This window comes from Ranitomeya variabilis, chromosome 4 (genome assembly GCF_051348905.1).
Source record: "Ranitomeya variabilis isolate aRanVar5 chromosome 4, aRanVar5.hap1, whole genome shotgun sequence".
NCBI lineage: Eukaryota > Metazoa > Chordata > Amphibia > Anura > Dendrobatidae > Ranitomeya > Ranitomeya variabilis.
This window is the reverse complement of record NC_135235.1, coordinates 650,273,723-650,296,905: the sequence shown is the minus strand read 5'-3', so window position 1 is coordinate 650,296,905 and position 23,183 is coordinate 650,273,723. Positions and strand designations below refer to the sequence as shown.

The window sequence follows — 23,183 nt, the reverse complement described above, 5'->3', positions numbered from 1 at the left end:
GAACTGCAATGGGCAAAAGCTCCACATAACAATCATGGAGCCTGTGGGGAACTCAAAATCCAGCCACCGCAAGGCTCATATCAAAATCAATGGAATATTACCTGAAAATAAAGTGCAGAGTGCGCAGCTCCAGGTGAGGGTACAGAAAGGCCGAAAGCCGGGAGGCGTCACGGAGGCAAAGCTGATAACGCGCGTGCAGGCAGGGGGTGCACCGCCAATATGTAAATCTAAGGTGATATTTACCGTATATACTCAAGTATAAGCCGAGATTTTCAGCCCATTTTTTTAGGCTGAAAGTGCCCCCTCGGCTTATACTCGAGTCATTGTCCCAGGGGGTCGTGGGGGACGGGGAGCGGCAGGAGTGGTGGCTGTCACATCATACTCACCTCCCGGCGCGGTCTCTGCAAGTCCCTGCTTCTCAGATGGTCTCCGGCACCCGCAGCTCTTCCTGTATTCAGCGGTCACGTGGTACCGCTCATTAAAGTAATGAAAATGGACGCGTCTCCTGTTGTGAATTTGGTCTCTGGGCTCCCCCGGTGGTCACTGGTGGTACTGAACTTGTGTGCTTCATCTCCTCTGTTCACCTGTTTCCATCAGGATGTGGGAGTTTTCTATTTAACCTTGCTCCTCAGTCATTTCTATGCCGGCCAACAATGTTACCAGAAGCCTTTCTGTTGCATGTTCCTGCTCCTAGACTACTATCAGCTAAGTTGGACTTTTAGTCCTAAGTTTGTTTTGCATTTTTGTTCCAGTTCTCTGTGATTGAATATTTCTGAGGCTGGAAGCTCTTGTGAACTGAAATTGCCACTCTGGTGTCATGAGTTGATATTAGAGTCTTAAAGTAATTTCAGGATGGTGTTTTGAAAGGGTTTTCAGCTGACTGTGAAGTTCCCTTTTCTGTCTTCCTACTATCTAGTAAGCGGACCTCAATTTGCTAAACCTATTTTCATACTTCGTATGTCAATTTCCTCTGAAATCACCGACAATATATGTGGGGGCTACTGTCTGCCTTTTGGGGAAAATTTCTCTAGAGGTAAGCCAGGTCTGTATTTTCCTCTGCTAGGGTCAGTCAGTCCTCCGGCTGGCGCTGGGCGTCTAGGGATAAAACGTAGGCACGCTACCCGGCCACTGTTAGTTGTGCGGTAGGTTTAGCTCACGGTCAGCTCGAGTTCCCATCTTCCAAGAGCTAGTCCTTTTGTATGCTTTACTACGTTCTCTTGCCATTGAGAACCATGACAGTTTGGCCGGCCAAGGGTTAAAATAATTGGCAGAAGAAAGGAGAGAAAAGAAGTCTGCAGAGAATTTTTTTTTTTTTTTTTTTTTTTCTGAGTTTGCTCATTAGTTGATTCACTTGCATCTCTGCTTACTGCAGCCTTCGTCTCTCTCTCCTTCTAATCCTTGAATGGTTCTGATTTCGCCTGATAAAAATGGATCATCAGAGTTTCGCTACAGGTTTGAATAATCTCGCTATGAAGGTTCAAAGTTTACAGGATTTTGTAATTCATGCTCCTATATCTGAACCTAGAATTCCTTTACCTGAATTTTTCTCCGGGGATAGATCTCGCTTCCAGAATTTCAAACATAATTGTAAATTATTTTTGTCTCTGAGATCTCGCTCCGCTGGAGATCCTGCACAGCAGGTCAGGATTGTAATTTCCTTGCTCCGGGGCGACCCTCAGGATTGGGCATTTGCTTTGGCACCAGGGGATCCTGCGTTGCTCAATGTGGATGCGTTTTTCCTGGCTTTGGGGTTGCTTTATGAGGAACCTCATTTAGAGATTCAGGCTGAAAAAGCCTTGATGGCCCTGTCTCAGGGGCAAGATGAGGCTGAAATATACTGCCAAAAATTTCGTAAGTGGTCTGTGCTTACTCAGTGGAATGAGTGCGCCCTGGCGGCGAATTTCAGAGAGGGTCTCTCTGATGCCATTAAAGATGTTATGGTGGGGTTCCCTGTGCCTACAGGTCTGAATGAGTCCATGACAATGGCCATTCAGATTGATCGGCGTTTGCGGGAGTGCAAACCTGTGCACCATTTGGCGGTGTCTACTGAGAAGGCGCCAGAGATTATGCAATGTGATAGAATTCTGTCCAGAAGCGAACGACAGAATTTTAGGCGAAAAAATGGGTTATGCTTCTATTGTGGTGATTCAACTCATGTTATATCAGCATGCTCTAAACGTACTAAGAAGGTTGATAAGTCTGTTTCAATTGGCACTTTACAGTCTAAGTTTATTCTATCTGTGACCCTGATTTGCTCTTTATCGTCTATTACCGCGGACGCCTATGTCGACTCTGGCGCCGCTTTGAGTCTTATGGATTGGTCCTTTGCCAAACGCTGTGGGTTTAATTTAGAGCCTCTGGAAGTTCCTATACCTCTGAAGGGTATTGACTCCACGCCATTGGCTAGTAATAAACCACAATATTGGACACAAGTAACTATGCGTATTAATCCGGATCACCAGGAGATTATTCGCTTCCTTGTGTTGTATAATCTACATGATGTGTTGGTGCTTGGATTGCCATGGCTGCAATCTCATAACCCAGTCCTCGACTGGAAAGCAATGTCTGTGTTAAGCTGGGGATGTCAGGGGACTCATGGGGACGTACCTTTGGTTGCCATTTCGTCATCTATTCCCTCTGAGATTCCGGAATTTTTATCTGATTATCGTGACGTTTTTGAGGAGCCTAAACTTGGTTCACTACCTCCGCACAGAGATTGCGATTGTACTATAGATCTGATTCCGGGCAGTAAGTTTCCAAAGGGTCGTTTATTTAATCTATCTGTGCCTGAACATGCTGCTATGCGGGAATATATTAAGGAGTCCTTGGAAAAGGGACATATTCGTCCTTCGTCATCTCCCTTAGGAGCCGGTTTTTTCTTTGTATCTAAAAAAGATGGCTCTTTGAGGCCGTGTATTGATTATCGGCTTTTGAATAAAATCACGGTTAAATATCAGTATCCTTTGCCACTGCTTACTGATTTGTTTGCTCGAATAAAGGGGGCCAAGTGGTTCTCTAAGATTGATCTTCGTGGGGCGTATAATTTAGTGCGAATTAAGCAGGGGGATGAGTGGAAAACCGCATTTAATACGCCTGAGGGCCATTTTGAGTATTTAGTAATGCGTTTTGGTCTTTCAAATGCCCCTTCAGTCTTTCAGTCTTTTATGCATGACATTTTCCGTGAATATTTGGATAAATTTATGATTGTGTATCTGGATGATATTTTGATTTTTTCGGATGACTGGGACTCTCATGTCCAACAGGTCAGGAGGGTTTTTCAGGTTTTGCGCTCTAATTCCTTGTGTGTAAAGGGTTCTAAGTGTGTTTTTGGGGTTCAAAAGATTTCGTTTTTGGGGTACATTTTTTCCCCCTCTTCCATTGAGATGGACCCTGTCAAGGTTCAGGCTATTTGTGATTGGACGCAACCCTCTTCTCTTAAGAGCCTTCAGAAGTTTTTGGGCTTTGCTAATTTTTATCGTCGATTTATAACTGGTTTTTCTGATGTTGCTAAGCCGTTGACTGATTTGACTAAGAAGGGTGCTGATGTTGCTGATTGGTCCCCTGCTGCTGTGGAGGCCTTTCGGGAGCTTAAGCGCCGCTTTTCTTCCGCCCCTGTATTGCGTCAGCCTGATGTTACTCTTCCTTTTCAGGTTGAGGTCGACGCTTCAGAAATCGGAGCTGGGGCGGTTTTGTCGCAGAAGAGTTCCGACTGCTCCGTGATGAGACCTTGCGCGTTCTTTTCTCGTAAATTTTCGCCCGCTGAGCGAAATTATGATATTGGTAATCGGGAGCTCTTGGCTATGAAGTGGGCTTTTGAGGAGTGGCGTCATTGGCTTGAGGGGGCTAGACATCAGGTGGTGGTATTGACCGACCACAAGAATTTGATTTATCTTGAGTCTGCCAGGCGCCTGAATCCTAGACAGGCGCGCTGGTCGTTATTTTTCTCTCGGTTTCATTTTGTGGTTTCTTACCTACCGGGTTCTAAAAATGTGAAGGCGGATGCCCTTTCTAGGAGTTTTGAGCCTGATTCCCCTGGTAATTCTGAACCTACAGGTATCCTTAAGGATGGAGTGATATTATCTGCTGTTTCCCCAGACTTGCGACGGGTCTTGCAGGAGTTTCAGGCGGATAGACCTGATCGTTGCCCACCTGGTAGACTGTTTGTTCCGGATGATTGGACCAGTAGAGTCATCTCGGAGGTCCATTCTTCTGCGTTAGCTGGTCATCCTGGAATCTTTGGTACCAGGGATTTGGTGGCTAGGTCCTTCTGGTGGCCTTCCCTGTCGCGAGATGTGCGAGGTTTTGTGCAGTCTTGTGATGTTTGTGCTCGGGCCAAGCCTTGTTGTTCTCGGGCTAGTGGATTGTTGTTATCTTTGCCTATTCCGAAGAGGCCTTGGACTCACATCTCCATGGATTTTATTTCTGATCTCCCTGTTTCTCAGAAGATGTCTGTCATCTGGGTGGTGTGTGACCGTTTCTCTAAGATGGTCCATTTGGTCCCCTTGCCTAAATTGCCTTCCTCATCCGAGCTGGTTCCTCTGTTTTTTCAAAATGTGGTTCGCTTGCATGGTATTCCGGAGAATATCGTTTCTGACAGGGGAACTCAATTCGTGTCTAGATTTTGGCAAGCATTCTGTGCTAGGATGGGCATTGATTTGTCTTTTTCGTCTGCTTTCCATCCTCAGACTAATGGCCAGACCGAGCGAACTAATCAGACCTTGGAGACTTATTTGAGGTGTTTTGTGTCTGCGGATCAGGATGATTGGGTTGCCTTTTTGCCCTTGGCGGAGTTTGCCCTCAATAATCGGGCTAGTTCTGCCACCTTGGTTTCTCCTTTCTTCTGTAATTCGGGGTTTCATCCTCGTTTCTCTTCCGGTCAGGTGGAGTCTTCGGATTGTCCTGGAGTGGATGCTGTGGTGGAGAGGTTGCATCAGATTTGGGGGCATGTGGTGGACAATTTGAAGTTGTCCCAGGAGAAGACTCAGCAGTTTGCCAACCGCCGTCGTCATGTTGGTCCTCGTCTTTGTGTTGGGGACTTGGTGTGGTTGTCTTCTCGTTTTGTCCCTATGAAGGTTTCTTCTCCTAAGTTTAAGCCTCGGTTCATCGGCCCGTACAAGATATTGGAGATTCTTAACCCTGTGTCCTTTCGTTTGGACCTCCCTGCATCTTTTTCTATTCATAATGTCTTCCATCGGTCATTGTTGCGCAGGTATGAGGTACCGGTTGTGCCTTCCGTTGAGCCTCCTGCTCCGGTGTTGGTTGAGGGTGAGTTGGAGTACGTTGTCGAGAAGATCTTGGACTCCCGTGTTTCCAGACGGAGACTTCAGTATCTGGTCAAGTGGAAGGGCTACGGTCAGGAGGATAATTCTTGGGTGACAGCCTCTGATGTTCATGCCTCCGATTTGGTCCGTGCCTTTCATAGGGCTCATCCTGATCGCCCTGGTGGTTCGGGTGAGGGTTCGGTGCCCCCTCCTTGAGGGGGGGGTACTGTTGTGAATTTGGTCTCTGGGCTCCCCCGGTGGTCACTGGTGGTACTGAACTTGTGTGCTTCATCTCCTCTGTTCACCTGTTTTCATCAGGATGTGGGAGTTTTCTATTTAACCTTGCTCCTCAGTCATTTCTATGCCGGCCAACAATGTTACCAGAAGCCTTTCTGTTGCATGTTCCTGCTCCTAGACTACTATCAGCTAAGTTGGACTTTTAGTCCTAAGTTTGTTTTGCATTTTTGTTCCAGTTCTCTGTGATTGAATATTTCTGAGGCTGGAAGCTCTTGTGAACTGAAATTGCCACTCTGGTGTCATGAGTTGATATTAGAGTCTTAAAGTAATTTCAGGATGGTGTTTTGAAAGGGTTTTCAGCTGACTGTGAAGTTCCCTTTTCTGTCTTCCTACTATCTAGTAAGCGGACCTCAATTTGCTAAACCTATTTTCATACTTCGTATGTCAATTTCCTCTGAAATCACCGACAATATATGTGGGGGCTACTGTCTGCCTTTTGGGGAAAATTTCTCTAGAGGTAAGCCAGGTCTGTATTTTCCTCTGCTAGGGTCAGTCAGTCCTCCGGCTGGCGCTGGGCGTCTAGGGATAAAACGTAGGCACGCTACCCGGCCACTGTTAGTTGTGCGGTAGGTTTAGCTCACGGTCAGCTCGAGTTCCCATCTTCCAAGAGCTAGTCCTTTTGTATGCTTTACTACGTTCTCTTGCCATTGAGAACCATGACAGTCTCCACTCCCATAGGCTTGGAGCGCATATTCATTACTTTAATGAGTGGTACCATGTGACCGCTGAACACAGGAACAAGCTGCCGGAGACCATCGGAGAGGCAGGGACCAGGAGGGAGTGAGTATAATGGGGGAGGGTGAGCCATGCGATATTCACTTGTCCCCGTTCCACCGCTGGGCTCTGTCTTCCGCGTCATCTGGCTGTGACGTTCAGGCAGAGGGCACGATGATGTGGATAGTGCGCGCTCTCTGCCTGAACAGTCACTGCAGAGACCCAGAAGACACAACAGCATGCGGCGGTGGACCGGGGACAGGTGAATATCACAAGTGCCGGGGGCCTGAGGCAGCGGCAACTCTTGCACCTGGCGCCCAGCGACGAGAGTTGAGCATGTCATTATTTTTATTTTTTATTTTTTTAAATCGCAGCAGCATATGGGGCACATTATTCTATGGAGCAGCATATGCGGCATATTATTCTATGGAGCATCTTATGGGGCCATCAACCTTTATGGAGCAGCATATGCAGCATATTATTCTATTGAGCATCTTATGGGGCCATCAACCTTTATGGAGCAGCATATTATTCTATGGAGCATCTTATGGGGCCATCAACCTTTATGGAGCAGCATATTATTCTATGGAGCATCTTATGGGGCCATCAACCTTTATGGAGCAGCATATGCGGCATCTTATGGGTCCATTATTAACCTTTGTGCAGCATTATATGGGGCATATTATTCTATGGAGCATCTTATGGAGCCATCATTAACCTTTTATGCAGCATTATATGGGGCATATTTTTTGCATGGAGCATCTTATGGGGCCCATCATGAACTTTATGGAGCATTATATGGGGCGTATTTTGTATGGAGCATCTTATAGGCCCCATCATGAACTGTATAGAGCATCATATGGGGCTCCTGATTCAATATGGATATTCAAAAACACTTAACCTACTGACATCTCAATTAATTTTACTTTTAATGGTATCTATTTTTATTTTTGAAATTTACCAGTAGCTGCTGCATTTCCCACCCTAGGCTTATACTCGAGTCATTAAGTTTTCACAGTTTTTTTGTGGCAAAATTAGGTGCCTTGGCTTATACTCGGGTCGGCTTATACTTGAGTATATACGGTAAATGCAACTCATATCAAAGAAATTTTACCACTATCATAAAGTACAATATGTCACGAGAAAACTATCTCAGAATCACTGGGATCTGTTGAAGCATTCAAGAGGTATGGCCTCATAAAGTAACAGTGGACTGAATTGAAAACAATGGCCTGGTCAGGAAGGTGAAAACAGGCTTCGAGATGAAGGGGTTAATATTGATGATTATGCTTTACAGCTAGTGATGAGCGAGTATACTCGGTACTCGAGATTTCCCGAGCACGGTCGGGTGTCCTCCGAGTATTTGTAAGTACTCGGAGATTTAGTTTTCATCGCCGCAGCTGAATGATTTACATCTGTTAGCCAGCATAATTACATGTGGGGGTTGCCTGGTTGCTAGCGAATCCCCACGTGTAATCAAGCTGGCTAACAGATGTAAATCATTCAGCTGCGGCGAAGAAAACTAAATCTCCGAGAACTTGCAAATACTCGGAGGACACCTGAGCGTGCTCGGGAAATCTCAAGTACCCAGTATACTTGCTCATCACTACTTACAGCCAATGAAAACGCAAAAGTAATTATCTCAGTAAATTAGAATACTTCATAACACCAGCTTGAAAAATGATTTTAAAGTCTGAAATGTTGGCCTACTGAAATGTATGTTCAGTAAATGCACTCAATACTTGGTCAGGGCTCCTTTTGCATCAATTATTGCATCATTGCGGCGTGGCATGGAGATGATCAGCCTGTGGCACTGCTGAAGTGTTATTGAAGCCCAGGTTGCTCGTCACTCGTCTGCATTGTTGGGTCTGATGTGTCTCATTTTCCTCTTGACCATACCCCATAGATTCTTTATGGGGTTATTGTCATTCGAGTTGCCAATCAAGCACAGTGATGCTGTTGTTTTTAAACGGGTATTGGTACTTTTGGCAGCGTGGACAGGTGCTTAGTCCTGCTGGAGAATGCAATTTCTATCTCCAAAAAGCTTGTTAGCAGAGGGAAGCATGAAGTGCTCTAAAATTTCCTGGAAGACGAGTGTGCTGACTTTGGTCTTGATTAAACACAGTGGACCTACACCAGCAGATGACATGGCTCCCAAAACCATCACAGATTGTGGAAACTTCACACTAGACCTCAAGCAGCTTTGATTCTGTGCCTTTCCACTCTTCACCCAGACTCTGGCACCTTGATTTCCAAATTAAATGCAAAGTTTACTTTCATCTGAAAACAACACCTTGGACCACTGAGCAACAGTCCAGTTCTTTTTCTCCTTGGCCCAGGTAAGGCGGTTCTGGCGTTTTCTATTACTCATGCTTGGCTTGACACAAGGAATATGACACTTATATCCCATGTCCTGGATACGTCTGTGTGTGATGGCTCTTGTAGCAATGACTCCAGCAGCAGTCCACTCCTTGTGAATTTTCTCTCAATTTTTTTATGGCCTTAACAATCCTTTCAATGCCTAGGTTATCCCGGTTGCTTGTGCAACTTTTTCTACCACACTTTTTCCTTCCACTCAATTTTCCATTAATATGCTTGGATACAGCACTCTGTGAACCGCCAGCTTCTTAAGGCTTACCCTCCTTGTAGAGTGTGTCAATGACTGCCTTCTGTACATCTGTCAAGTTAGCAGTCTTCCCCATGATTGTGGAGCCTACTGAAACAGACTAAGGGACCTTTTTAAATGCTTATGAAGCCTTGGTAGGTGTTTTTTGAAAATTATTCAAATTTTTTGAGATAATGACTTTCGGGTTATTATTGACTGTAAGCCTTAATAATCAACATTAACAGAAATAAACACGTGAAATAGATCACTCTGTTTGTAATGACTCGATATAATATATGAGTTTCACTTTTTTTTATTGAAGAACTGAAATAAATTAACTTTTTGATGATATTCTAATTTTGTGAGAAGCACCTGTACTTTTGTAGTGATTACGGTGGAGATGGCAGGATTAGAGCTGATCATTGATGTGACTTCTCCATCTGTCTGTAACTTTTACAATATTTGTTTCAGGGTAAAGATCTGACACATATTAATACTACAGAGTCATATGTGAAAGGTGATGAGCGGTGTAAAGAGGAATTTCCTACAGATATCCGCGCTGGTGAGTACAAACCACTGTCACCCTGGTGCTTATGGAACCAGTGTTCCACGGACTGGCTAGAGCCTGGAGAGGCGTAACTAAGCGACCACCTGGTTTTTCGCTAGAGGCCTTGAAGTTTGGTTAAACTGGGCTGCAGGTGAACAGACCGCGTAGCGGCATGGGAAGGAGCAGGGAAGCAGGGACGAACTAGGCGAATCGGACTGGCCAGAAACTGGTTAACAGAGGAATGAATTTTGTGCAGCTGTTTATCAGAGCAGGTTAAAAATAAGACAGTATGGCTAGTAGACAGAATGGATACTAGATCAGGCACGGACAGGATAGGTTCAGAATAACAGGGTAGATCTGGGTGAAGGATCACAGGGGCTGGATCAGAATCGACAGGAGTGGGTAGCAGTGCAAGTGATGACAAGGTGGGTCAGGTTCAGGACTAGGTGAAGGCAGGACAGGCTCAGGAACAGGTTCAGCAGGACGGGCAGGATCAGATTCAGGGAGCACAGATCCAGTGACCTTATAACAAAGTAGCAAGTGTACACACTGATCACTAATGATGTTCAGGCACCACCCTATAGGGGAGAGAGCCTTAAATATCTGATGTCTCCCAGTTATTGGTCGGGGACATTTCAAAAGTGCGTGTGCGTCCCCTAAGCACACTCCCAGGAAACCTGCGCGCTGTGTGCAGGACCTGGGTCGAAATAAAGGGGGCGGGTACCAGAGCAGAGTTTGTGAACACATTGGTATGTCTGCTGGGAGGAGGAGGAAGAAAAGGGATCGTGCAGAGATGCCAGCGCTGCCATTACACACGAAATGGAGAGAAGTCACAGATTCTCCACAGTCACTGGCTGTCACTATTCCGCCACAATACCAATAAAGCTATTATACCTATGCCATGATAGATCTATAAGCTGTATGTGGCTCCAATGACTCCATGTCATGAATTTCATGATGTTTTCTATCCTAATTTTCTCCTAAAATGGGGAGCACTAATACTTTTTCTGCCTTTCTAGTAACTCCAATGGTTCATCTTAAGTTGCAATTGCAAGTTCGGTTTAGTGCACTATGTTGAAAAGTTCTTTCTAAATGTCTTATATTTCATAAAAAAAAAGCTCAAACAGAAAATACTGTCCTCTACGATAGTTTGGATGGCCAAGTAATACCATGGCACATACTCTAATTCAAGGGGGCGCAACATTTTTTGCTCCAAGAGCCACAAAAAATTTTTAATGGTGAACTTTCATGATTACATCATTAGAGCCATCATCATTACATTAATACATGATTATAACCTACTGTTGCATATTTGAGGAGTATTAGGAGAGTTTGTTCTCTGTTGTGAAATTGGATTTTGGGCTCCCCCGGTGGCCACTGGTGGAATTGAACTTGTGTGCATCATCCCCTCTGTTCACCTGTTCCCATCAGGATGTGGGAGTCGCTATTTAACCTTGCTCCTCTGTCACTTCCATGCCGGTCAACATTGTAATCAGTAGCCTTTCTGTGCATGTTCCTGCTGCTAGACAACTCCCAGCTAAGTGGACTTTGTCCTCGTTTGTTTTTGCATTTTGTTCCAGTTCACAGCTGTAGTTTCGTTTCTGTGTCTGGAAAGCTCTTGTGATCTGAAATTGCCACTCTGATGTTATGAGTTAATACTAGAGTCTTAAAGTAATTTCAGGATGGTGTTTTGATAGGGTTTTCAGCTGACCATGAAAGTGCCCTTTCTGTCTTCCTGCTATCTAGTAAGCGGACCTCAATTTTGCTAAACCTATTTTCATACTACGTGTGTCATTTTCATCTAAAATCACCGCCAATATATGTGGGGGACTCTGTCTGCCTTTCGGGGAAATTTCTCTAGAGGTGAGCCAGGACTATATTTTCCTCTGCCAGGATTAGTTAGTCCTCCGGCTGGCGCTGGGCGTCTAGGGATAAAAAACGTAGGCAACGCTACCCGGCTACTGTTAGTTGTGCGGCAGGTTTAGTTCATGGTCAGTTTAGTTTCCATCCTTCCAAGAGCTAGTTCTTATGTTTGCTGGGCTATGTTCTCTTGCCATTGAGAACCATAACAGTTTGACCGGCCCCAAAGGGTTAAATTAATTGACAGAGAAAGGAGAGAAAAGAGAAGTCTGCTGAAGATTTTTTTTTTTTCCCTTTAGTTCTGAGTGTGCTTGTAATTGAATCTCTTGCAAGTCTGCCTATATTGCAGCCTTTCTCTCTCTCTCTCCTTCTAATCCTGGAATGGCTCTGTGTTCACCTGTTTAAAATGGATATTCAGAGTTTAGCTGCAGGTTTGAATAATCTCACCACGAAAGTTCAAAATTTACAAGATTTTGTTGTTCATGTTCCTATATCTGAACCTAGAATTCCTTTGCCTGAATTTTTCTCGGGGAATAGATCTTGCTTTCAAAATTTCAAAAATAATTGCAAGTTGTTTTTGTCCCGGAAATCTCGCTCTGCTGGAGATCCTGCTCAGCAGGTCAGGATTGTGATTTCCTTGCTCCGGGGCGACCCTCAGGATTGGGCTTTTGCATTGGCTCCAGGGGATCCTGCGTTGCTCAATGTGGATGCGTTTTTTCTGGCCTTGGGGTTGCTTTATGAGGAACCTCAGTTAGAGCTTCAGGCGGAAAAGGCCTTGATGTCCCTATCTCAGGGGCAAGACGAAGCTGAAATATACTGCCAGAAATTCCGTAAATGGTCTGTGCTTACTCAGTGGAATGAGTGCGCCCTGGCGGCAAATTTCAGAGAGGGTCTCTCTGATGCCATTAAGGATGTTATGGTGGGGTTCCCTGTGCCTGCGGGTCTGAATGAGTCCATGACAATGGCTATCCAGATCGATAGGCGTCTGCGGGAGCGCAAACCTGTGCACCATTTGGCGGTGTCTACTGAGAAGACGCCAGAGAATATGCAATGTGATAGAATTCTGTCCAGAAGTGAACGGCAGAATTTTAGACGAAAAAATGGGTTGTGCTTCTATTGCGGTGATTCAACTCATGTTATATCAGCATGCTCTAAGCGTACTAAGAAGCTTGATAAGTCTGTTTCAATTGGCACTTTACAGTCTAAGTTTATTCTATCTGTGACCCTGATTTGTTCTTTATCATCTATTACCGCGGATGCCTATGTCGACTCTGGCGCCGCTTTGAGTCTTATGGATTGGTCCTTTGCCAAACGCTGTGGGTATGATTTGGAGCCTCTTGAAACTCCTATACCCCTGAAGGGGATTGACTCCACCCCATTGGCTAGTAATAAACCACAGTACTGGACACAAGTAACTATGCGGATTAATCCGGATCACCAGGAGATTATTCGCTTTCTTGTGCTGTATAACCTACATGATGTGTTGGTGCTTGGATTGCCATGGCTGCAATCTCATAACCCAGTCCTTGACTGGAAAGCTATGTCGGTGTTAAGCTGGGGATGTAAGGGGACGCATGGGGACGTACCTGTGGTTTCCATTTCATCATCTATTCCCTCTGAGATTCCTGAATTCTTGACTGAATATCGTGACGTTTTTGAAGAACCTAAGCTTGGTTCATTTCCTCCGCATCGGGAGTGCGATTGTGCCATAGATTTGATTCCGGGTAGTAAATACCCTAAGGGTCGTTTATTTAATCTGTCTGTGCCTGAACATGCTGCTATGCGAGAATATATAAAGGAGTCCTTGGAAAAGGGACATATTCGTCCTTCGTCATCTCCCTTAGGAGCCGTTTTTTTCTTTGTGGCTAAGAAAGATGCCTCTTTGAGGCCGTGTATTGATTATCGGCTTTTGAATAAAATCACGGTTAAATATCAATATCCGTTGCCGCTGCTGACTGATTTGTTTGCTCGCATAAAGGGGGCCAAGTGGTTCTCTAAGATAGATCTCCGTGGGGCGTATAATTTGGTGCGAATTAAGCAGGGGGATGAGTGGAAAACCGCATTTAATACGCCCGAGGGCCACTTTGAGTATTTGGTGATGCCTTTTGGTCTTTCAAATGCCCCTTCAGTCTTTCAGTCCTTTATGCATGACATTTTCCGTGATTATTTGGATAAATTTATGATTGTGTATCTGGATGATATTTTGATTTTTTCGGATGACTGGGACTCTCATGTCCAGCAGGTCAGGAGGGTTTTTCAGGTTTTGCGGTCTAATTCCTTGTGTGTGAAGGGTTCTAAGTGCGTTTTTGGGGTTCAAAAGATTTCCTTTTTGGGATATATTTTTTCCCCCTCTTCCATCGAGATGGATCCTGTCAAGGTTCAGGCTATTTGTGATTGGACGCAACCCTCTTCTCTTAAGAGTCTTCAGAAATTTTTGGGCTTTGCTAACTTTTATCGTCGATTTATTGCTGGTTTTTCTGATGTTGTTAAACCATTGACTGATTTGACTAAGAAGGGTGCTGATGTTGCTGATTGGTCCCCTGCTGCTGTGGAGGCCTTTCGGGAGCTTAAGCGCCGCTTTTCTTCCGCCCCTGTGTTGCGTCAGCCTGATGTTGCTCTTCCTTTTCAGGTTGAGGTCGACGCTTCTGAAATCGGAGCTGGGGCGGTTTTGTCGCAGAGAAGTTCCGATTGCTCCGTGATGAGACCTTGTGCTTTTTTCTCGCGTAAATTTTCGCCCGCCGAGCGGAATTATGATGTTGGGAATCGGGAGCTTTTGGCCATGAAGTGGGCTTTTGAGGAGTGGCGTCATTGGCTTGAGGGGGCTAGACATCAGGTGGTGGTATTGACTGACCACAAAAATCTAATTTATCTTGAGTCCGCCAGACGCCTGAATCCTAGACAGGCGCGCTGGTCGTTGTTTTTCTCTCGGTTTAATTTTGTGGTGTCCTACCTGCCGGGTTCTAAGAATGTTAAGGCGGATGCCCTTTCTAGGAGTTTTGAGCCTGACTCCCCTGGTAATTCTGAACCTACAGGTATCCTTAAGGATGGAGTGATATTGTCTGCCGTTTCTCCAGACCTGCGGCGGGCCTTGCAGGAGTTTCAGGCGGATAGACCTGATCGTTGCCCACCTGGTAGACTGTTTGTTCCTGATGATTGGACCAGTAGAGTCATTTCTGAGGTTCATTCTTCTGCGTTGGCAGGTCATCCTGGAATCTTTGGTACCAGGGATTTGGTGGCAAGGTCCTTCTCGTGGCCTTCCCTGTCTCGAGATGTGCGAGGCTTTGTGCAGTCTTGTGACGTTTGTGCTCGGGCCAAGCCTTGTTGTTCTCGGGCTAGTGGATTGTTGTTGCCCTTGCCTATCCTGAAGAGGCCCTGGATGCACATCTCGATGGATTTTATTTCGGATCTTCCTGTTTCTCAGAAGATGTCTGTCATCTGGGTGGTGTGTGACCGTTTCTCTAAGATGGTCCATTTGGTTCCCCTGCCTAAGTTGCCTTCTTCTTCCGAGTTGGTTCCTCTGTTTTTTCAAAATGTGGTCCGTTTGCATGGTATTCCGGAGAATATCGTTTCTGACAGAGGAACCCAATTCGTGTCTAGATTTTGGCGAGCATTCTGTGCTAGGATGGGCATAGATTTGTCTTTCTCGTCTGCTTTCCATCCTCAGACTAATGGCCAGACCGAGCGGACGAATCAGACCTTGGAGACATATTTGAGGTGTTTTGTGTCTGCAGATCAGGATGATTGGGTTGCTTTTTGCCTTTAGCGGAGTTTGCCCTCAATAATCGGGCCAGCTCTGCCACCTTGGTGTCTCCTTTTTTCTGTAATTCGGGGTTTCATCCTCGATTTTCTTCTGGTCAGGTGGAATCTTCGGATTGTCCTGGAGTGGATGCTGTGGTGGAGAGGTTGCATCAGATTTGGGGGCAGGTAGTGGACAATTTGAAGTTGTCCCAGGAGAAGACTCAGCTTTTTGCCAACCGCCGGCGTCGTGTTGGTCCTCGGCTTTGTGTTGGGGACTTGGTGTGGTTGTCTTCTCGTTTTGTCCCTATGAGGGTTTCTTCTCCTAAGTTTAAGCCTCGGTTCATCGGCCCGTACAAGATATTGGAGATTCTTAACCCTGTGTCCTTTCGTTTGGACCTCCCTGCATCTTTTTCTATTCATAATGTCTTCCATCGGTCATTGTTGCGCAGGTATGAGGTACCGGTTGTGCCTTCCGTTGAGCCTCCTGCTCCGGTGTTGGTTGAGGGTGAGTTGGAGTACGTTGTCGAGAAGATCTTGGACTCCCGTGTTTCCAGACGGAGACTTCAGTATCTGGTCAAGTGGAAGGGCTACGGTCAGGAGGATAATTCTTGGGTGACAGCCTCTGATGTTCATGCCTCCGATTTGGTCCGTGCCTTTCATAGGGCTCATCCTGATCGCCCTGGTGGTTCGGGTGAGGGTTCGGTGCCCCCTCCTTGAGGGGGGGGTACTGTTGTGAATTTGGTCTCTGGGCTCCCCCGGTGGTCACTGGTGGTACTGAACTTGTGTGCTTCATCTCCTCTGTTCACCTGTTTTCATCAGGATGTGGGAGTTTTCTATTTAACCTTGCTCCTCTGTCACTTCCATGCCGGTCAACATTGTAATCAGTAGCCTTTCTGTGCATGTTCCTGCTGCTAGACAACTCCCAGCTAAGTGGACTTTGTCCTCGTTTGTTTTTGCATTTTGTTCCAGTTCACAGCTGTAGTTTCGTTTCTGTGTCTGGAAAGCTCTTGTGATCTGAAATTGCCACTCTGATGTTATGAGTTAATACTAGAGTCTTAAAGTAATTTCAGGATGGTGTTTTGATAGGGTTTTCAGCTGACCATGAAAGTGCCCTTTCTGTCTTCCTGCTATCTAGTAAGCGGACCTCAATTTTGCTAAACCTATTTTCATACTACGTGTGTCATTTTCATCTAAAATCACCGCCAATATATGTGGGGGACTCTGTCTGCCTTTCGGGGAAATTTCTCTAGAGGTGAGCCAGGACTATATTTTCCTCTGCCAGGATTAGTTAGTCCTCCGGCTGGCGCTGGGCGTCTAGGGATAAAAAACGTAGGCAACGCTACCCGGCTACTGTTAGTTGTGCGGCAGGTTTAGTTCATGGTCAGTTTAGTTTCCATCCTTCCAAGAGCTAGTTCTTATGTTTGCTGGGCTATGTTCTCTTGCCATTGAGAACCATAACAGTTCTCCCCAAAAAAATCAGTATGAAAACACGCTTGTTCCGCAAGTTTTACACACATGAACACGGATATCTCCGGTACCGGAAATAAACTGACATGTGAAACCGGTGTTAAGGTGTAGGCTGAACTTGATGGACTTAAGTCTACCTTCAACCTTAAAACTATGGGACATTGAGGAAATGTAACCTTTTAGGTGTTTCACAATAAATAAGAAAAATTGGAATTCAACAATTAAAAAAAAAATCACTAAATTGTTTTTCTAGCCCAATTTCTTTCAATTTTACAAGGGGAAATAAGAAAAAAGGGGACACACAATATATTTTGCAACTTCTCCTGAATTAGACAATATCATACTGTTTGGGCACATGGCATAGATCAGAAGGGAAGGAGCGCAATTTAGCTATGGGAATTCAAATTTTGCTGGAATTGTTTCCCGACACTATTTGCAGATAACTTAACGTACCATAACGGCATAAAAACAGAGCAGTAGTAAACAGACTGTATTAGCCCCATGGAATTCATCTTTAGGAGTATTGAAAATTTTGACTCCACAGGTAATCTCTGGAAACATGCAGTGGATGCCGGAGAGTGGCAATTGCAGTGGTGCCCAGCTTGTACTTCTGAAGACACGACCACCATAAATTAAGTTGCTTCTTCCTGCTAAAACAATGCTAAAAATGAGGACAGTAACAGTATTTGGGCACACAGCTGAACTCAGCAGTGAGGCAATTATTTGGCTGTGCACAGATTTTGCTGTATTGGTTCATGGAAGCCATGTTGCTTATAATGGTCTAGTGTTAAATTATTAACTGTTTTTGTCTTGGTAAATAATTACATTTTCCTACATAACTAGCAATTTCTTTGGGTATTTTAGAAGTGTTGTAAATGTATAAGTCAGCATAATTTATTTAAAAAAAAATCTTTATTTTTGGCAGGTGACTGGGGACAAGTGACCTCTTCAACTTTTAAATCAGATGACCTTGATAGCACTCAAGATATAACTGACTTATATTCAACTTTTGCAGAAATACAGACCTCCTTTCACAGCAAAGATCTATCACCTGATCCTTTTAAAACAGTCCTAGCTTCTGATTCATCAAAGACTATTACAAAAAATAAAAGTCACAAAAGAGGAGTTGAAAATCTAACCGCTCTTATAGCAAATGAGCCATTTTCAAGTGTTGTATGTGAAAAAAGTTTTACCCTCAAAACGTCATTCGTTACACATCCAAAAAGTCACATTCAAGAAGAAATTATTTTCTCCTCTGAGTGTGGGAAATATGTTAACCCAAAATTACAGCTTGTTAGACAAAAAAGAGTTCAAGCAAGAGAGAAGCCATATTTGTGTTCAGAATGTGGGAAATGTTTTGCAAAGAAATCACAATTTGTTACACATCACAGAATTCACACAGGACAGAAGCCATTTTCATGTTCAGAATGTGGGAAATGTTTTGCTGATAAATCAATTCTTACTAGACATCAGATAACTCACACAGGTGAGAAGCCATTTTCATGTCCAGAATGTGGGAAATGTTTTGCAAAGAAATCACAAATTGTTACACATCACAGAACTCACACAGGAGAGAAGCCATTTTCATGTTCAGAATGTGGGAAATGTTTTGAAGATAAATCATCACTTACTAGACATCAGAGAACTCATACAGGGGAGAAGCCATTTTCATGTTTAGAACGTGATAAATATTTTAACCCGAAATTAGAGCTTGTTAGACAAAAAAGAGTTCAAGCAAAAAATAAGCCATATTTGTGTTCAGAATGTGGAAAATATTTTTCAAAGAAATCACAATTTGTTTTACATCAAAGATCTCACACAGGAGAAAAGCCATTTTCATGTTCAGAATGTGGGAAATGTTTTATAAAAAGATCATACCTTGTTACCCATCAGAGAATTCACACAGGAGAGAAGCCATTTTCATGTTTAGAATGTGGTAAATGTTTTATAAAAAGATCATACCTTATTACCCATCAGAGAACTCACACAGGAGATAAGCCATTTTTATGTTTGGAATGTGGTAAATGTTTTTTAACAAAATCATATCTTGTTACCCATCAGAGAACTCACACAGGAGTTAAGCCATTTTCATGTTTGGAATGTGGGAAAACTTTTACAAATAAATCACATTTTGTTATACATAAGAGAACTCACACAGGGGAGAAGCCATTTCCATGTTTAGAATGCGGGAAACATTTTAATAAAAAACCATATCTTATTAAACATCAGAGAACTCACACAGGTGAGAAGCCATTTCCATGTCCAGAATGTGGGAAACATTTTATCCAGAAATCACATCTCATTAGACATAAGAGAACTCACACAGGAGAGAAGCCATTTTCATGTTCAAATTGTGAGAAATCTTTTACCAACAAATGGAGTCTTATTAAACATCAACTATCTCACAAAAGGAGAAGCCATTCTCATACCTAAAAGGTTTGAATTTTTTTACTTAAAATTTATATTTGGTTAACCACAAAGTAGAAGTCATATATTTCTGACAAACTGTACTGGAAAACACATAACAGAGAGTCAAAGTAACGGCAAACAAAAGATAAAGTTAGTTATTTGAATTAAAACATGAAGTTATTAATATACTTTTATTCTCTAAAAATTAAATTGAATGCTATATTTCTTTGAATATTTCACAGTTACATATTTATATATTCACTATATGGATAAAAGTATTACAGCAGCTTCCCTTAAAACTCTCAAAAATACCCAATAATTTCTTCTCCCTCTTCCTAACTCCAGCGATCTGCCATTCATCAGTCTCTTTCAATCCACAATCTCTATGTGTGAACAAAGTCTTAAAGTTTTCTGTACTACAATAATAAACTTGTTCATATTGTAAATTACTATTCACATGTATGATCCATTCCTTCTTTGTTGGGACATATGGTGTTATCCATTCCAATTAAAATAAAATGTCTTCTGTGTGACCAGTGTCAGTTCTAATACATTCCCTAATAAAATAACCATGGATTTTCCAACTAAATTTGCTAATTATATTTTTATAATTGTAATAACTCTACTCCATGAAATCCTGTTTTGTGCATCAAATGTGTGATGGACCTGGAGATATTGATAAAAACATCTATGAGGAAGATTAAAGGGGAGGGCAACCAAAGCATAGACGAATGACTGTATCTAGTCAGAGGCTGGCGACACATGCTAAACATGGACTAAATGGAAGGACATTTTATCAAGTGGCTGCCTGTTACAAATAGTAGGTGCTTCATCAATAGGCTGTAAACCAGTCACTGTGCCTTACACATTTGTGTGACTGGTGCCCTATAAAACCTCATCTGAGAGCATTTTTTTATCGAGAAAACCACCACCTCCATTAATTGGTAGGATTGTGAGTGGTTGCTCCATCAGCACCTGTACCACCCTGTTATGATCCTTAGTGGCTGAGGATCACAGAACTGACGAGCTAAGTAACTGAACATAGATCGAGCTCTAGGGAGGTGGTAACTGGACTGACCGCAATCCTGATCCTAACCAAACACACTAAAGGTAGCCGGTGAACGTGCCTGAATTCCTAGAAGTCACGACGCAGCCTGAGAAACTAGCTACCCCTAGAGATAGAAAGTAAGACCTCACTTGCCTCAGAGAAATAACCCCAAAGATATAGAAAGCCCCCAACAAATAATAACTGTGAGGTAAGGGGAAAATACAAACGTAAAAGTGAAAACAGATTCAGCAAATCAGGCCAGCTAGTACTAGATAGCAGAAGACAGATAGGAAACTGTGCGGTCAGTAGAAAACCCTATACAAAATATCCACGCTGAGAATTCAAGAACCCCCACACCAACTAACGGTGTGAGGGGAGAAACTCAGCGCTCTAGAGCTACCAGCAAGCAAGGAAATCACATATTAGCAAGCTGGACAAGGACAGATAATAAACCAAGAAACATATTGAACACTGATGATCAAAAAATGAACAAACAGAAACTTAGCTTCTCTTGGAGAGACTGATAACGAAGGTGGTCAGGAGAGATCAAAATAGCACTGAATACATCGACAGCAGGCAACAACTGAAAGTCCAGGTGAGCTAAATAGGAAACCAACTAGCAAATAACGAGACAGCTGATCCCAGCCACTGACCTGCAGAATGACAAAAAGAGCCACCAGAGGGAGCCCAAAGATAGCACTCACACAGTACCACTTGTGACCACAAGAGGGAGCCCAAAAACAGAGTTCACAACAGTACCCCCCCCCCTTGAGGGGTCACCGAACCCTCATCAAAACCCCCAGGGTGATCAGGATGAGCAACATGGAAGGCATGAACCAAATCGGCCGCATGAACATCAGAGGCGACAACCCAGGAATTATCCTCCTGACCATAGCCCTTCCACTTAACCAAATACTGAAGCCTCCGTCTAGAAATACGAGAATCCAAGATCTTCTCCACTACGTACTCCAATTCTCCCTCAACCAGCACCGGAGCAGGGGGCTCGACAGAAGGAACCACAGGCACCACATACCTCCGCAACAAAGACCTATGGAACACATTATGAATGGCAAACGACGCTGGAAGGTCCAAACGAAATGACACAAGGTTAAGGATTTCCAAAATCTTATAAGGACCGATGAAGCGAGGCTTGAACTTTGGAGAGGAGACCTTCATAGGAACATACCGAGAAGACAGCCATACCAAATCCCCAACACGAAGTCGGGGACCCACACCGCGATGGCGGTTGGCAAAGCGCTGAGCCTTCTCCTGTGACAACTTCAAATTGTCCACCACATGGTTCCAAATCTGCTGCAACCTATCCACCACAGAATCCACCCCAGGACAGTCAGACGGCTCCACCTGACCCGAGGAAAAACGAGGATGAAAGCCAGACTTACAAAAAAAAGGCGAAACCAAAGTAGCAGAACTAGCCCGATTTTTAAGGGCAAACTCGGCCAATGGCAAAAAAGTAACCCAATCATCCTGATCAGCGGAAACAAAACATCTTAAATAAGTTTCCAAGGTCTGATTAGTTCGCTCGGTTTGGCCATTCGTCTGAGGATGGAAGGCAGACAAAAAAGACAAATCAATGCCCATCTTAGCACAAAAGATCCGCCAAAATCTGGACACAAACTGGGATCCTCTGTCAGACACAATATTTTCAGGGATGCCGTGCAAGCGAACCACATTCTGAAAAAATAGAGGAACCAAATCGGAGGAGGAAGGCAACTTAGGCAAGGGCACCAAATGGACCATCTTAGAAAAATGATCACACACCACCCAGATGACAGACATTCTCTGAGAGACTGGAAGATCCGAAATAAAATCCATGGAAATGTGCGTCCAAGGCCTCTTTGGGACAGGCAAAAGCAAACCGCTGGCACGAGAACAGCAAGGCTTAGCCCGAGCACAAATCCCACAGGACTGCACAAAGGAACGCACATCCCGCGACAAGGAAGGCCACCAGAAGGATCTAGCCACCAAATCTCTGGTACCAAAAATCCCAGGATGACCTGCCAACACCGAAGAATGAACCTCGGAAATAACTCTGCTGGTCCATCTATCTGGGACAAACAGTCTCTCTGGTGGACAACGGTCAGGTCTATCCGCCTGAAATTCCTGCAGCACTCGTCGCAAATCTGGGGAAATGGCAGACAAAATCACTCCCTCTCTGAGGATACCAGCCGGCTCTGAAACTCCCGGAGAGTCAGGCACAAAACTCCTAGAAAGAGCATCAGCCTTCACGTTCTTCGAACCAGGCAGGTACGAGACCACGAAATCAAAACGGGAGAAAAACAACGACCAACGAGCCTGTCTAGGATTCAGCCGCTTGGCAGACTCGAGATAAATCAGATTTTTGTGATCAGTCAAGACCACCACACGATGCTTAGCTCCCTCGAGCCAATGTCGCCACTCCTCAAATGCCCACTTCATAGCCAACAACTCCTGATTACCAACATCATAATTCCGCTCGGCAGGCGAAAACTTTCTTGAAAAGAAAGCACAGGGCTTCATCACAGAGCAATCAGAGCCTCTCTGCGACAAAACAGCCCCTGCTCCAATCTCAGAAGCATCAACCTCGACCTGAAAAGGAAGAGAGATATCAGGCTGAAATAAAACTGGAGCCGAAGAAAACCGGCGCTTCAGCTCCTGAAAGGCTTCCACGGCCGCAGAAGACCAATTAGTCACACCAGAACCCTTCTTGGTCAAATCCGTCAAGGGTTTAACCACGCCAGAAAAATTAGCAATGAAGCGACGGTAAAAATTAGCAAAACCCAAGAACTTCTGAAGACTCTTAACAGATGTAGGCCGAGTCCAGTCATGAATAGCCTGGACCTTGACTGGGTCCATCTCAATAGCAGAAGGAGAAAAAATAAAACCCAAAAAGGAAACCTTCTGTACTCCGAAGAGACATTTTGAGCCCTTCACAAATAAGGCATTAGCACGCAGGACCTGAAATACCATCCTGACCCGCTTCACATGGGACTCCCAATCCTCAGAAAAGACCAAAATGTCATCCAGATACACAATCATAAATTTATCCAGATATTCTCGGAAGATGTCATGCATGAAGGACTGAAACACAGAAGGAGCATTAGAGTCCAAAAGGCATCACCAAGTACTCAAAATGGCCTTCGGGCGTATTAAATGCTGTTTTCCATTCATCCCCCTGCTTAATACGCACAAGGTTATACGCACCACGAAGATCTATCTTGGTGAACCAACTGGACCCCT

General features: G+C 44.2%; 2 protein-coding genes across 2 annotated transcripts in view; both read left to right on the top strand.

Annotated features, from left to right (window-relative positions):
- The window catches only part of LOC143766178 (uncharacterized), a 68,547-nt gene extending 48,669 nt beyond the window's left edge, over nt 1-19,878 (top strand). Inside the window, exons 11-12 of the mRNA XM_077253648.1 lie at nt 9,349-9,439; nt 17,415-19,878. Of these exons, the coding sequence (XP_077109763.1) occupies nt 9,349-9,439; nt 17,415-18,922 (1,599 nt within the window). The 3' untranslated portion in view covers nt 18,923-19,878. The remainder of the gene's footprint in view (nt 1-9,348; nt 9,440-17,414) is intronic.
- LOC143766180 (uncharacterized) overlaps nt 1-23,183 on the top strand; it is a 122,139-nt gene that overhangs the window by 51,032 nt on the left and 47,924 nt on the right. The gene's annotated exons all lie outside the window — the stretch shown is intronic.